A 14,870-nucleotide genomic window follows, 5' to 3' on the forward strand; every position below is an offset into this window, starting at 1 on the left:
TGCAGTGTATCAGTACCAAAAGGCACAGGAACAAGAGAATGTTGTGCATATAAAAATACACACATCATGAGTTTCCTACAATCAATTAGTGTTGCAGACATATGCAAACAAGAAATTTTGGGCTTTGTCATTATGAATGTTCTGTATGAGAAATATGGTTCGACAAGGTCTTTAAGGTCCAGGTGAGAAGGTGTGAAGTCTCATCTCATCAGGCAAAGAGACGAAAATGTATCCGTACTGTTCCGACAATAAAATGGTTTTATGGTGCTAAATAGAGGCAAAGTATTGACGGGAGAAACTTGCAACATTTTATCACCATTCTCATCTACTGCCAGTCGATGCTCTGAGAGGAAAGAGTCCAGTTGGGAGAAATGTTTACCACAGCTCCCTTCCACATCAAAAATATCAAACCACTTTTGACTTTCAGCAGCAAAAGCATTCTCTCTACAGACAGTACAAAAGACACTGCTGCCGTTTGATGAACTTTTCAACAGATTCCTACATGCATTTTTGAAAGGAAGGAGTCTCCATGTATATACTAATATTTCAGATTATTACAAGAAAAACAGTTAATTTAGATTGTGGTTTACTTTTCAAAAAAAAAAAATAACACTGGAGAGTGATTATTCCTATCTCTAGTTAGCTATTAGTAGAATACTTGATCTACACAGCAGTCACAAATGTTTAACACAGGTTGAAGTTTTTCCTGCACTGTATAAAATTCAAATTTTCTCATATACAAGAAGTTTTTCAATTCAAGCTTATCTGTGAAAATCCACTAAGCACCAAGTATTCTTCACATGAAGAAATTCTCCCCCAAGATACAGCATATACAATGTTATTTAAAGTATGCTGTAGCCATGAATTTAATTCCAATGTTTGGATGCTGTTGTAGTAAGTTTTAGGAATATACAAACAAATATTCCACATTTTGGAAAATTTTAAGAAGATGCAGACTTTACTTAAAAATGCAAAAACCTGTATCTTCACAAAAGCAAGAAACTGTAATCAATTTTAATTTCCTCATTCCATTTCATTAATTTCAATCAAAAAATCAGGAAGAGTAAAATAACTTGAGATCTTTTTTTTCATTTTGATGTTCCCAAGAAGGTTTTATATCAAAGTTGTAGAGTCTCCTTTTAATTTAATACTCAGATGACCAGCTAGGTAAAGCAATAAACAAAGTAAGGGAACACACAAATAATACAAGCTCATGCTGTAGTAACCAAACACATTTTTTGGTATGCATTCTGTTCAAAAACCAGTCTCGGAATACCATGAAATATCTGATGGATGGAGCAGAGCTTTTTCTTTAACAGTTTAAAATACTTAAGAACTGGTAAATGAGTAGCATGCACTACCAGGAGATGATAAGAGGCCTCAATTTGAGGCAGGAGGCTGCGCACACATCGGCACGACTGCTGGACTGTCACCTGCTCGGATGAGGCTCCCTGACAGGGTCTGTTTGTGCATGCTGCCAGAGCAGCTCCCAGCACCCACAGTTCATCCCACCTCTGCTTGTCTTTGCCTTGAGCTCTCTACAAATGGCACGAACGCAGCTCTTTCAATTCCTAACTCAGCTGAGACTGTGACCCAGAGACCAACATTTGGGTTTTAATGCATCTGTGACACTCAAATGAATAGAAAGAAAACTGAGTTCTTATTAAACTCTGAATACAGCATTTACAATATTAGAGCAACCAAGTCCGTGAAAAGCACACATTGCCTGCTTCTGTTTTGCAAACTGTACAGCTGAAAGATATTATGTTGACAGCACTTGACAAATCAGGTGAGAAGTTGCAAGGAAATGGTTTGCAGGAAACTTACCAAAGTATTTGCAATATACAAATATTTCCTTTATTTCCTTCTCAGTATTGGAAGACAAACCCCCTTTGACTCTGGCACCCCCTACTGCTATCAGTAGTAGAATACTGATGGTAGCTCACGGTTTGGAGCAGTGTAAATTGTGCAGTGCTACTCCCACTGTAATTCAAATGCATACCAGTACCAGCCTGTGCTATACGACACCTCTTTCTGACAATTTCTCAGTTAACCTTTGAAGAGCTCTAAGCATTTCTGTACCTCTCTTGTTATGTCATTACCTGTATCAACGATCTGGCATCATCCACTCTGTCTGCACTGACATACTGAAGGAAAAGATCTGTGACAGGTCTGTAAATTCCAAACTGACTGGCCAGTCGTTCTGCCATCACACCAACTGCAAAATGATGGGTACATAAGGAAAATCTTTGATTGAAAAGCCACTTTTGTAAACTTCACAGGCATGATTTATGCTGACTGAGCAGGTTTTACATGTAATAGCTCTTTCATAACACCTCTGTCTATTCAGAATATTTAAATATCATTGCAATTAACTTACATTTTTCCAAAGCTGGTTCTAATCCTTTCTCAGACACTTTTCTTAACAAATAGGAAATACTTCTGACAGGTTGATCAGGATTCTGTGCACCAGAGATAAGCAGAGGCTCAAGGTATTCCACAGCAGCATCAAGGTCATTGCTAGGAAAAGAGATTGAACTGGCTCAGTTTCTGAAATCGAGATTTCTAAACCTAAAGAAGCAATTATATTAAAGTTTTTGTTTTCTATATCAAGCTTACATTTCCCAGGAACAGTTGATAGCAAAATATTAATGGAAAAAATTATTTCATTTAGATATTGTAAAAGTGAAATCATTTATGACCGAATGAATAAATTAAGCCACACATAAAAACTTTAATGGCCTTTGCCCTGTACAAAGTTTAAGTATTTTGGACACACTTTTTCCTCCTTAAGAAAGAGGAGTTCAGCTTGCTGCTTTAGGAAAATGTGTCCTGCAAATCTAGAAGGCAAAATCCAAATATTAATGGAGGGTATCTGAATAATTAATGTACGCAACATAAGTTGTTTTTTTTTATGCTATTCAATTAATTATTTACCTGATTTTTCCAATGCCTACTTTTTTGGATGCAAAAGACAATCCTAAATGTCATTTGGTCATTACATTAATCTAAATGCTTTTAATCTTAAGGCTTAAGTAGAGCAAATGCTAATAAAATCATGCAGAAAGTGTTCACTAAAGTGTAACCTCTACTTTCAGCACTCTAAAATATTCAAATGACAACATCTCTTATCAGTCTACTCTAAAAACTAATTTAATTGAAAAAGAAATCTGAGCACGATGAATGCTTTTAGGTGAAGCAGAAACACAGCACATTTGAGAGCTATGAAAAACGCTTTGAAAACTGTATCAGAAACATGAACCTACCAGTAGATGAACGCATACTAAAAATATCTGTAAGAACCAGTTTTTCAGAGTTCTCAAGGTACAGACTGCAAGGTAGTTAAGGATATACAGGCTGTGTATTATTTATGCTGCCAAGTCTCTTCATACATCCAAGTTAGTTTCAGTATGGGGAAAAGTTGATGCTGCTTAACTTCTGCCTGCATACAGCAATTTATTAATTTATTCTTGTCACCAACCTACATCTTAAGAACACAACCTGACTTTGCAACACTTTTATGACACGGAAATAAAGGAATATATAGTTTATAAGAAAAATCTTAAAGTATCTCTCCTATCTGGAGTGTTTAATTTAAGTCCATGCACTAGGATCATGTGCCCAGGACCACCCAGATCTAAAAATTTACAGGATCAGTCCTTTATATACCGAATCTTTTTTCAGTGTTTGGAATATAGTAAGTTCACTACTGGAATAGGCCTGCGTGGCTCTCCTTCAATTTAAGTGTTCTTGCAGTTCCAAACACTCCAGTGACTATTCTCTCTGGTGTGGCATGACTGAGGCAACTGGGTATTTGTGATGTACTACAGGGTTCTACAGTTTCCTGCAGAGTCAGATTCGGTGGGGGGGTGTCTACCTCAATAACTAGTTTGAAATAAAATAACAGAACATGTAGGATTCCTGAAGGTTGGTTCCCGAAAAAAAAAAATCCCACTCCACAGGCATATGTCTATCTTTCATCTTTTGAAGGTAAACACAAGAATACTTTGTCATGTCATTTCAATACTGGAACAGGTAGTAGTAGGTTTTTGTTTCCAATCAAGTCTTATATACATAATCTGTGGGTGCTAAATTCTGAGATTATTTTACGTTTACACTGATGAAGTAATTCAATTTTACATTCAGATTCCACAGATGCTTCTGATCTAACACCAAGGACACTCTTTACAGGTACATTAGAACAAAGGTGTGAAAGCTAAATTACAGCACCAGAGAAGACTTTATACTCTCCCAAATGCTTCACAGTTATCCCTGTATTTCATTAAATTATTTTCAGCCCCAAATCTGTTTGGGGAACAATACCAGAACAGAACTGCACTGCACACTCAACTGGACCAGAATTTTAACATCTAGGACAACGTAAGAATGGAAACAGAACTAAATGGATAATGGAAGAGATTTCCCACCATTCTGCAGAAAAGAATTACATACACTACTCCTAGAAATACTTACGTTTTCAAATGAGCCAATGCAATAGCATTAGCCATTAGTGAGGCAGAGAGACCAATTGATTTTGTGGTGTCTCCCAGCATGTTTTTAAGTGCTTGGAGGTTCTTTAGATCTCCTTTTTCTGCCAGAGCCTGAATGAGAGCAGTAACTGCTGGTCTAGAAGGCAACGTACCACTGTCAAGCATTCCTTTTAAAACAGCCAAGGCATCTAACAATGGTAAAGAAACAAGGGAAGCAGAAATCAGATTTTAGTTCAGAAGGCAACCATGCTGCTGGGTATCATTAATCCTACCCGTTTAAAACACATGTACAGAAAAAAATTCTTCTGGCAAACTTCAGCCCCAAAATCACTATAGTGAATTCCAACTTGAATATATACACATACAAATAAAAACTTTCAACAGTAACTTAGGTTAAAATTCTGTAATATCTAATAAATGAAAAACATTAAGTTACTTTAAAGATTTCAGTATTTTTTTAGTAACCAGTTTAAAAAAAATCAGCTATGCTATACATGTCTCTTCCTTATGACTTCAAAGTCCTGACCTTTTCAGCTTGTTTTTTCTCAAAAGTATAATCAGTTTTCTTGATTAAAAAGAAAAAAAGTTGAATACTTAAGAACAAATACAGTTTAAAAATGTAGTTCATTATTGAAACTGCTGAAGTATAATATTGAGATTTGTCTTTTGATGTGTGCATCAAAACTTTGTTTCCCAAAATTTATTTTTTAAATACAAGTATAGGACACAAGCCTCCAAATAAGAACAAAAACTCAGAATTCAGCAGTTACCTCAAAAACTCCAAAGATTACAGCAATTACGTATGTTAAAAACACAAAGTAGACCTCTGTCCATCTGGCACAAATTCTCCAAACCCAGAGCAGATGAAGTCACCCTCATTTCTCTAAGTAGAATTCTTGTCAATTTATGTTATACATGAGCAAACACACACAGAAAGACATGCCCCTCTGGTAAAAACCTCTTACTCCTTACCAGCATAGGCAGGATTAGTCACAGATGATAATTATAATACCAAGGGATAACACTTCTAACATAATATACACCCACATGAACTCCACAGCATTAGCATTCCAATTCAATATTCAGGTACTGCAGAAACCAAGTATTACCTTTTACAAGACAATAAGAAAAAACATCCTGTATGCCTAGCCTTCCTTCACAGGAAATTTTCTTTCTGCCCTCCTCCTTCTTCTTAGGGGAAAAAAAAGGAGCAAATACATCAGGGGCAAGATTCACAACATTTAAAACTCAATCTCAGACCACATGCCAGTGTTCAAGTTGTCTCCTGACTGTAAGTGTGGACCTCTCTCTAGCATGGAGCACGACCAGCCTTCTCAAGAACAAGGACAGAGGAAGATTTGGAAGTTGACGACGTGCAAGACTACTTCAAGAAATTACGTACTAGTAGCATACTGGGTAATTCTGTAGGTAACTATATGCTCGTAAAACCCAACCACTCACCTTTCAAAATGCTTTCTTCCATAAACTCTGCAAATTTCCTACTGTGAATCTCAAGTTGTGACTCTTTAAAGTAACCTGGTTTTTACCAAGGTCTTGCTAGAAGGTATTAGAGCTCCTACGAGTATACTTAGGGGCCTACATAAAAAACTTTGAACTATACCACACTGCACAGCACATAATGTGGTGAACTATATGAGGAAGTGTTAAAGCAAGCAGGTTTACACAAGTGAAAGCCATCAACAGAATGCAGGTCAAATGGAGCTCACCAACAAAAGATGACAAAAGCACTGTGCCCAATAATATTTCGGGTAATCTATGAGCCTCAGAAAATGACCAGTATGGTTGAAAGATTTAGTAGCTTGCATTTTAAAGGTTTCACTTAGAAAAAGAGAGGAAGTACCTTTCAAATTAAAATAGAAACAAGGATCAAGTTTGACTATTCAATGAAATTAACAGAGTAAAGCTTGTTCTATGCACAAGATAAAGGAAAATAAAATTTTGCTAAGTGATGTAATTTCCACAAACTTCTTGAGCAACTTTGTACTGTGCAAAAGAAAGCTTTTTGGAGTACAGCAAGTCCCATATAGTTAGTGCAACAGATTGGTAGATTACAGAAACAGCAGTGATGTTCCGAAGAAGGGAAGAACTTTGGTGTGCAGTAGTAAGGAAGAACTGGCAAAACTTTATGGCATATTGGAGAAGAAAAAGGAGAACATTTATTAGAAAAAAATCAGACAGGAAAGTCAGCCCTGAAAGCTGAAAAAAAGATCTGCCAAGAGCAGGACAAGCAATTGCATTCACCAAAATACTTCAGCTGATGACACCTGGTAATGATGTAGAACTGGAGACTGAATGAGGAAGGCATTTGAAAAAAGACAAGTTTATCAACTACTGGAAAGAAAGAGTACAAGTGAGAAGATGTGTCTAAACGCTCACCTTGAGTGTTCTAATATAGCTGATGTTACATGGTTATGGCTACTACAGCTACACAAAATGGAATGAAATAAAATGATGGCAAAATCAAAAATGGATTTTCTGGTATGCCTTGTAATACCCGACTCAAATAATACATTTAAGTCCTACACAGCTGCTTTAATGCTTAAATGTACTGACAAAAGTACCTATCAACACTGTACTTAAGACTTTGCATTGGGATAAACCACGTTGCACTCCACCTAAGATTATGTGCAGGCAGAGTTTTCTTCTCTCGCAAGAGTTCTACAGCACAACTAAATGAGGAAAGTGTAACACTGCGGAGCCGACCTCCAGGCTGCAAAGCAATCAAAGCAAACAACTAAAAACAACTGTAAACTTTACCCACCATCTTGCTGGGTACTCTTACGTACTCTTCAGCCACCATTATTTTTCCTATCATCATTGTTACATTAAAAAGAAAACCAAACCGAATATTTTGTTACTGTTGGTATTGAGAACTATTAAAAAGTATTTGATTAAGTTTTTAAATCAATATTATAATCATTTAGTGCACAATCACGCACATTTAACAGTCAATTTAACTCATCTGGTATCTCACACAACCAACACAATATGCAAGAAACAACTGCTGGGAATTGTTTCAGATGCTCTAAAGTATGTTAATTTCCAAAGCAAAATGACTTGTGCTGTGAATTTTAACGCACTTGAAAGCCTGTACTTTCTCTCGTTCTGGAGCACAAATTTTGCATGTCTGAAGAGCTGTGATTCATCTTAAGAAAACCCATCTTGTGTTAAATGGAATGGAAACTGGACTAAGTGGTCAAATGACAAGTACATTCATATTCAAGCTGTATTATAAATGCATGTACAGTAATTTACGTCTCTCAGCTACCACAAAAGGCTCTTGATAAGCAGGTAATTTGCTAAATGGACTCCTTTATCCAAGTATTCGAAGGGCGTTACAAGAAAAATCTGCAGAGGCATTAATGTGACGTAAAGGTCAAGCATTGTGACATACCTTTCAAATAATCCCGCCTAACTTGCGATATGATGAGGAGGCTGCTGGCAGCACTGTTCAGTGTGAAGCCCTTGATGTGGGTCTCAGCACTAAAAGAAGCAGACATTTAGAAAGGAATTACTGACATGCTTCTGATACGATAATAAATGGTTGAGCACCAAGGTGAAATTATAAAAACTACTGTTCGTATGTTAAAAATATTGCTGCAAAATATCGACCTGGAGACAGCTTTTGTGTTATCCTGTCAATGGTTATAGAAGGATAATTTTTTTTTGCATTCTGACAGATGACAAAGTTGGAAGTGAGCAACAAAAGAAACAAAGTACAAGATTTTTTTTAAACAATCGGTTCAGATTCTTGAATGCTGACATATTAGATGACTAAAATAACTGCATGCCCTGCATTGTTCTGTTATATCCTAAGCTGGATACTTTTTCTTCTTTTTTCAATAGTCACCATAATTATAAAATATAAAACTATTCTTTCAGCAATAAAAAATGAAACATTTATTTTCAGCACTGTATATTTTAAACATAAACTAAAGCATATTATGAACTAACACCATGTCATTTGGTTGATTAATTTTCAAATTTCTGTCATCTAGATGTATACAGGTTTTAAAGTGAACATACTACATTTGCTGCCTTAGCCACATTAAAATCGTATTTTGCTTATCAATTCTTTATCTCCTCTAATACAAAACTTCACAAATGTATGTAACAAAGACAATCTTTAATGACCTTGCTAAAGCTCTTCTAACACTCTGGAAATTAGTCAAGAGAGACTAACCAGCAATCACATTGGTCTTATACTACAAAATGTTCCTGTTCCTAAATGACATACAGCCAAGACCCATTTTTAATATATAAGGATAACTTTACAAATGTTCATTTCTAGATTACAAAATCTCTATAGAGCAAAGGGGGGCATTACCATTTACCATATCAGCAATCAAGATAAACCTCACTGATCATCTTGTGGCAAACAACTGAGCAGCCTACCTACTTGAACTTAGGGGCTGAGCGGATTGGGAGGTAAGCAGGGTCATTGCTAAATTGTTCTCCTCAATCCCAAGAAAATCCTTCACATTGCACACAATATGACTATCCTCTCAGTCACTTTCAGCCTCCCAGGCTCACAAATGCAGTCAGTGGACTCGGGATTTTCTTACTCTCCCAACCAATCCCCTTAATCCCTGCCTAAGCACCCACTGCTCAGTTCCGCCTTTTTTTTTTTCCCTTTGTCCCATCTGTCAAAGCCCTTAAGTCAACAATTCATGCATGAGACTGTAAATTACATATAACAAAGGATTTACTTTCTCCAATCTTCCAATCTTTAGTGTGATTAAATAGATGTTAGCTACTATTACAGAACTAATCCATCATTCCAATACTCCTAAATTTCTATTTAAAACTTCTTGGACTACATGCAGTAAATATTCCTCAAAACAGTTCTAGAATGTGAAAGCAACTACACTTGGATTGACCAACAGATCAGTAATCTGAGTTGTTTAATGTTTGTTTTTTTCCAAACGCAGAGTAGGAATGCTATTTCCTTCTTCTTCCACATCCCCTTCTCACGGAACTTTCTCAGTTCCGATACCAGGAGGGAAGTTTTAAAATTATTGTACCTTTTTAAATTTTAAAAAAAATTGTTATTTCGTTGCCTATGCTAATGTTCACAGTTGGACTCTGTAAATATTATTTACATTTCAAATGTGGCTTCAAACAATAAAAAGAGTAACAGTATTTTATGCAAATGCTAGGAGCTGCACAGGTTTCAGGCCAGTGCACACATTTAGACTTTGTAAGAGTAATTTCTCTGTAGTATGAGTTTGGAAAAATTGTGAAGCACTCAGAAATGTGTGCAAAATACAGACATTTGTTATTTCTCAACCACAGGCACATACAAAATCACTTTCTCCATTTCAGTGAATTATTTAAAACTTACAGACCTTTGAAAATGCTTAATATAAGCATGATTGTGTTACTAGAAAAAAGATACACGGATACATCATGAACAACACCAAGACGAAGCATGTTCTGTCTTAATGCAACAGTGAGCTGTTACAGGCTTCTTAGCATGTCATTATTTGGCATTTCTATGCTACAACATGGAGTATGAGAGTTCTGAAAAGCACAGGGGTTATGATGATGGTTGGCTTTGACCAGTGACCAAGAATAGAACCTCTCATAAAATCCTATTTACTTTACTCTTAAATATCTCAAGGTTCCGAGGCTTAGTCCTATAAAACACATCTCCAACTTTTTTAGTCTTTCCAATTTTTTTTTTTCCTACAACACTTATCTAAAGTGGGAATTCTGAATCACCAAAATACTAGCAACAAGAAACCACCTTCCTTCTGCTCTTTTCTGCAAATTGCTGATGGTAACATGCATTACTTTTGCATCTTCTTTACAAGTGTATTTCAAGCAGTAGAGCAAGGGTGAAGTCCATCCATTTACAAATCTTCAGTAGAGTGTTTCTAACTTCTGCCCTGCAGAACCTTTCAATACATCTTTAGATACCTGAGTATTTTCTGTGAAACAAACTAGCTAAATTTTATCAACAGTCTTTGTAATCCTAAAACATCTCCTCTCCATCTTTTTCTATTTGTAAAGATTTATCAGTTGCCTCCATTACAGGGAGCTTAATTTGATAAGCTGTTTTAGTTTTCCCTTGATACAAGCCATATATCCAGCAAGCACAAACATTCCTTATCATAAAGCCCAGTTACTGTGACCTATTTGAAAAAACATTATTTGTTCTTCTGAATACAGAACTCAAACACTTTTTCAATGAAAGATATTTCTTCAGTCTAAACACTTTTAAAGAAAACATGAAAATAATAAATATCATTTTGTACTACACTGTTCCTGGACATCAAAAACTAAGCTGACTCTAAAAAGTATTAGATTTTTTTTGTAGTGCTCTATGCCTCAGATAAGTTACCTACAGGCACTTTCAAATTCACTGTATTCAGTCAGTGAGCACACTTGAAGACAACTACTGGTCTTGTTTTTGCTGAAGAAACCAAAAGACTTGAAATCCTTAAACTTAAATTTTTGTTCTTCTTAACTCTACACTGACAGGCCACAACACTTGTAATTTGAAGCCCATAAACATGACCAGAACACACACTACAGGCAATAATTAAAGCAAAGGGTGTACCATACAACTCACTCAAGGTTAATTCATTTCTGTTGATTCTAATAGTTCATGACAGCAGGTTGGATTTATTTCATAAGTGTAAGAGTTGGATCTAAGGTTTATGGTCATCTCCTAGCCACTGGCATCACAGTCAAACATACCATTTTGCATTTGGCAGGCAGCCAGCTGCCAGGAAGTGTGGGTAGGGTAAGACAGGCATTGAGGGGAAGGCTCACGGGCAGCTAAGTGAAGGAATCTTGTCTGTTTGGATACTGCTCCAAAGAGGAAAAGGCAGACTGCCAGAAGGGTAGACTTTCAGCTCTGATGCCAAGTACATTTGTTCACATTGTTAGTTGAAATAAGTTATTAGCAGTACATACTGACACTCTAGTACCTTCTAAAAATATGATATATAGCCCTGTGAAACACTAGTGTATTTCTTACCACAGCTCCTAATCGCTAGTCATGTCCTGTTTTCCCATTAGAAGACAAGGACTTATCTGAAAATGATCCAGAAATTATTTACCTGCCCTCTCCAAAGCAACCCAAATCCCCCAAAGAAAGAAAAGCCTTACATGCGTTTCACTTCGATGGCTTCTTGAAGACAATCCTGCATTAACAATGCTCTTATAAAGGTGTCGTAAAAACGATACGGAAACTCATCCTTCCCTTGCGTTTTCATGAAAATATCGTAGGCCTCTAAAGAAGAAAAAGCAAGCCAAAAAGAAATGTTATATTGTGATAATGTTGATCACAGAAAGAAATCACCTATTCATTGCAAAAGGTCCACCCAAAATCTATTTATCCTTTGCTTACATCTTTAAGCCCAAAGCTGCTGATCACAGCTTTGTATACAACAATCGACACATACTTCTGCAGAAGAATAAGTTTGCTACTGCTCTTTCTTTACACGTGGCTGTTGCTTGAATACCAACATAGCTGGTTAGAAGGGGAAGACTTGGGATTTTTAAAGCAACACCTAATTCTGGGGTATATAGTTACAGCATCTGGTGCATGATCACAACAGCATTTAACAGATAATATAGGAGGCGACTCCAATATGGGGAGATCAAATTATTTGGCTACGACAGGATTTATACAAAACATACAATTTACAAATATACAGATATTTAACAAGTAAACTACACTGCATTTGTTTGACTGATTAACAGTTTTATTTCATGCATTCACAATAACTGTCAGTGTATGAAAAGATGTTACCAAAAAGGGGGAAGAAATGATAAGCACACTTTTCAGTCATTTATTTTTCTGAAACAAGATTATACAGCTATAAACATGCAGCTAAAACTGCCATCCACACTGTAACATGCACTAGAAAGATGTGTTAAGAACGATAAACGATCTTTTACGTCTAAACTGTGACTGCATGTTTCATTTAATGATTCATAAAATAATCCATTTGCTAATTCAAATCACAGCCACAATAACCTTTACAACTTAGTCCTGAAAGAGTTGGACTGTCACTACAAATTTCATAGCTACATATCAAGTTTTTTTCTTACACTTTGAAAGTAAAGATGAGGGCAACTCATTTGAATCTTAATGGCACAAGAAGCATTACACTAACTACACTTATTACAGTGTGTTGTGGACTTTTAACCAAAGCTGTTGATATGCCTTTTGGTTTGAATCTTAAACTTCTTCAATCAAAGAGTATACATAAAAACCTCCTGAAAGGTAAGCACAGAAATGACTATACATAAAATTTGTTATTTACATCACACCAACTCATACACCGAGTTAATGATTAGAATTAACATGGCCATTCATGATCTACTTTGGATGCTTGGAACTACATTAAAAATACATATGAATGGAGATAAAGGATAAGAATATCACAGTAAAAATTAAATTCACTTCTGTGTGTGTTTCATGTATACAAGAGTGACATATGAGTATGACTCATAACAGTATTGACATTACAATAGTGATTGCACTGTCGACCCAAAGACCAATGAAACAACAACAGGATCACACAGGAGAGGTCTTTAAATCCTTCATTACTTTTACTTATAGGTCTGAAGTTAAGCTTGGCCTGCAGCAATGTGCTGAACTCTCTTGCCTGCTCAGATGCTAATCACCAGCATTCATAGACTGTTCCCATTTAAATTCAGAGGGAAAGACATTTTTTGCCTTCAGCGGTTCTGAAATCCGAGGTACCAGCAGACTAGTAACCACATTCAACAATAACAATAAACCTCTGGTTGGTATAATCTGCTACAAATGCAACTAATGATTTACAAAAATGTAGCTGACTGGTGATAGGTTTGTTCTTTCTGTTCATAAATGCCTGTTAAAAATCTATTTTTTTAAGGCAAAAATTCCTTATGTTTAGAGACTCCTACAAAAGCTCTGCTGTCGTTAGATTGAACTGCGATAGAATTTCACCCTGTGCTTAAGAATTGCTTTCCACTGGTTGGGTATAGAAATAGACTTGCCACTAGTGGACATGACATCAAGCACATGATACCATTAATTATCACAGTCCATAAAATGTAACATCTCTTTCTATAAGGAAATATATTTAATTATTATTTTTAATGACTATTTCAATGAAGAACTAAAAAAATCTATTAGTTTTGTTTTCCTGTTCTAGGATGTTTTGCTGTGTATGTTAGTCCTAACCTCAGAATGATTATATATTTAGATTATTTTCTTAAATTTATTTTGCATCAGTGCAAGTAGCATGTTTGAAGTATTATCAGTTTATGCCTTCTTCAGATGGCATCTAAAAGTATATTAGCATTCAAAAGAGAAATTTCTTGGTTTTAAAATAATATTGTGTTATACCAGCTATTTCAAGTAGAAAGATTTGTTAGAAAAGTGACAACTTGCCAAGAAAGTCTCAGCTCTCAAGACAGTCAAATCTGTTTCAGCAATTGTGACTGTTTGGGATATGTGTAACATGATCCCCTAGAGTCAAGTTCTTTCACTGAGGAATCAAGATAAAAATGAAAATATGACTTTGCATAAATCAAAAACTCCAGAGAATAGATTATCAAAACACGTGTCAGAGTTGGTAAGTTCATGAAACGGTTACATAACTAGATTGAGTTAATCTTTTTCCCATCAAAAAGCTGCTCTATTACATTCACACCAAAATTACATGATACTGTTATATAAAAAAACCCAACAGCTTAGTCTTTTTAGGTTTTCTTTAAGGCAAAGACAATGGTCTCCCAAGAGAGGAACTGTTTTCCAACATTGTCTTTTTTTTTCCCCTTCATTCCCAATAGCTCTAGACCAACTCCTCTCAAATACTGCACCTTCAAATAAAAGAATATGCAGAAGGGGTTTATGGATAAATTAAATATCCAATGTCATCACAGAGTGTGTTTCTATATTTTTGTTTTAAACTAGTCTTCCTGCAAAGTCCAAGGCATACTTAGTTTCCTCTTGCTCTCCACCTGATTTATGATACCAAAGGCACAGGACACTTCTCTAGTGATAATGTTTTGAAGTACATTCCATTAATTTTGCCTGATTTTAGGTGAAAATGTTTCTCATTTATGTATGATTCCCAAAAGTTACCAGCATGAAGAATCTCCTGAAAACATTAACTTTATTGGTGCCATAACACTCATGATTCTTAACATGATATTGCACTGGCTATATACAGAATGTCTTGACTCAACTTCAGACTCCTCATCTATACAGACTGAATATTTAGACTGAATAACTCTACGGGGTCATTTTATTCACAATGTAAGTTAAACGTGTGAATGACTGATATATTCTTCTTTTAAAAACTCAAAGTTTAAAAAACTGTGTGTCCAAGCTGTAAAATGTACTGC

The 14,870-nt window shown here is 35.8% G+C and overlaps 1 protein-coding gene across 2 annotated transcripts in view; it reads right to left on the minus strand.

Moving 5' to 3' along the window:
- LRPPRC (leucine rich pentatricopeptide repeat containing) overlaps positions 1 to 14,870 on the minus strand; it is an 86,685-nt gene that overhangs the window by 7,518 nt on the left and 64,297 nt on the right. For both annotated transcript variants that reach the window (XM_050315299.1, XM_050315298.1), the window contains exons 30-34: positions 11,631 to 11,754; positions 7,906 to 7,994; positions 4,474 to 4,678; positions 2,381 to 2,520; positions 2,103 to 2,218 (exon numbers count right to left, since the gene is read on the minus strand). In XM_050315299.1, coding sequence (XP_050171256.1) covers positions 2,103 to 2,218; positions 2,381 to 2,520; positions 4,474 to 4,678; positions 7,906 to 7,994; positions 11,631 to 11,754 — 674 coding nt within the window. The remainder of the gene's footprint in view (positions 1 to 2,102; positions 2,219 to 2,380; positions 2,521 to 4,473; positions 4,679 to 7,905; positions 7,995 to 11,630; positions 11,755 to 14,870) is intronic.

The sequence above is a fragment of the Myiozetetes cayanensis genome, unplaced genomic scaffold, assembly GCF_022539395.1.
Source record: "Myiozetetes cayanensis isolate MyiCay16 unplaced genomic scaffold, myiCay2020 scf2-11, whole genome shotgun sequence".
NCBI classification, from domain to species: Eukaryota; Metazoa; Chordata; class Aves; order Passeriformes; family Tyrannidae; genus Myiozetetes; species Myiozetetes cayanensis.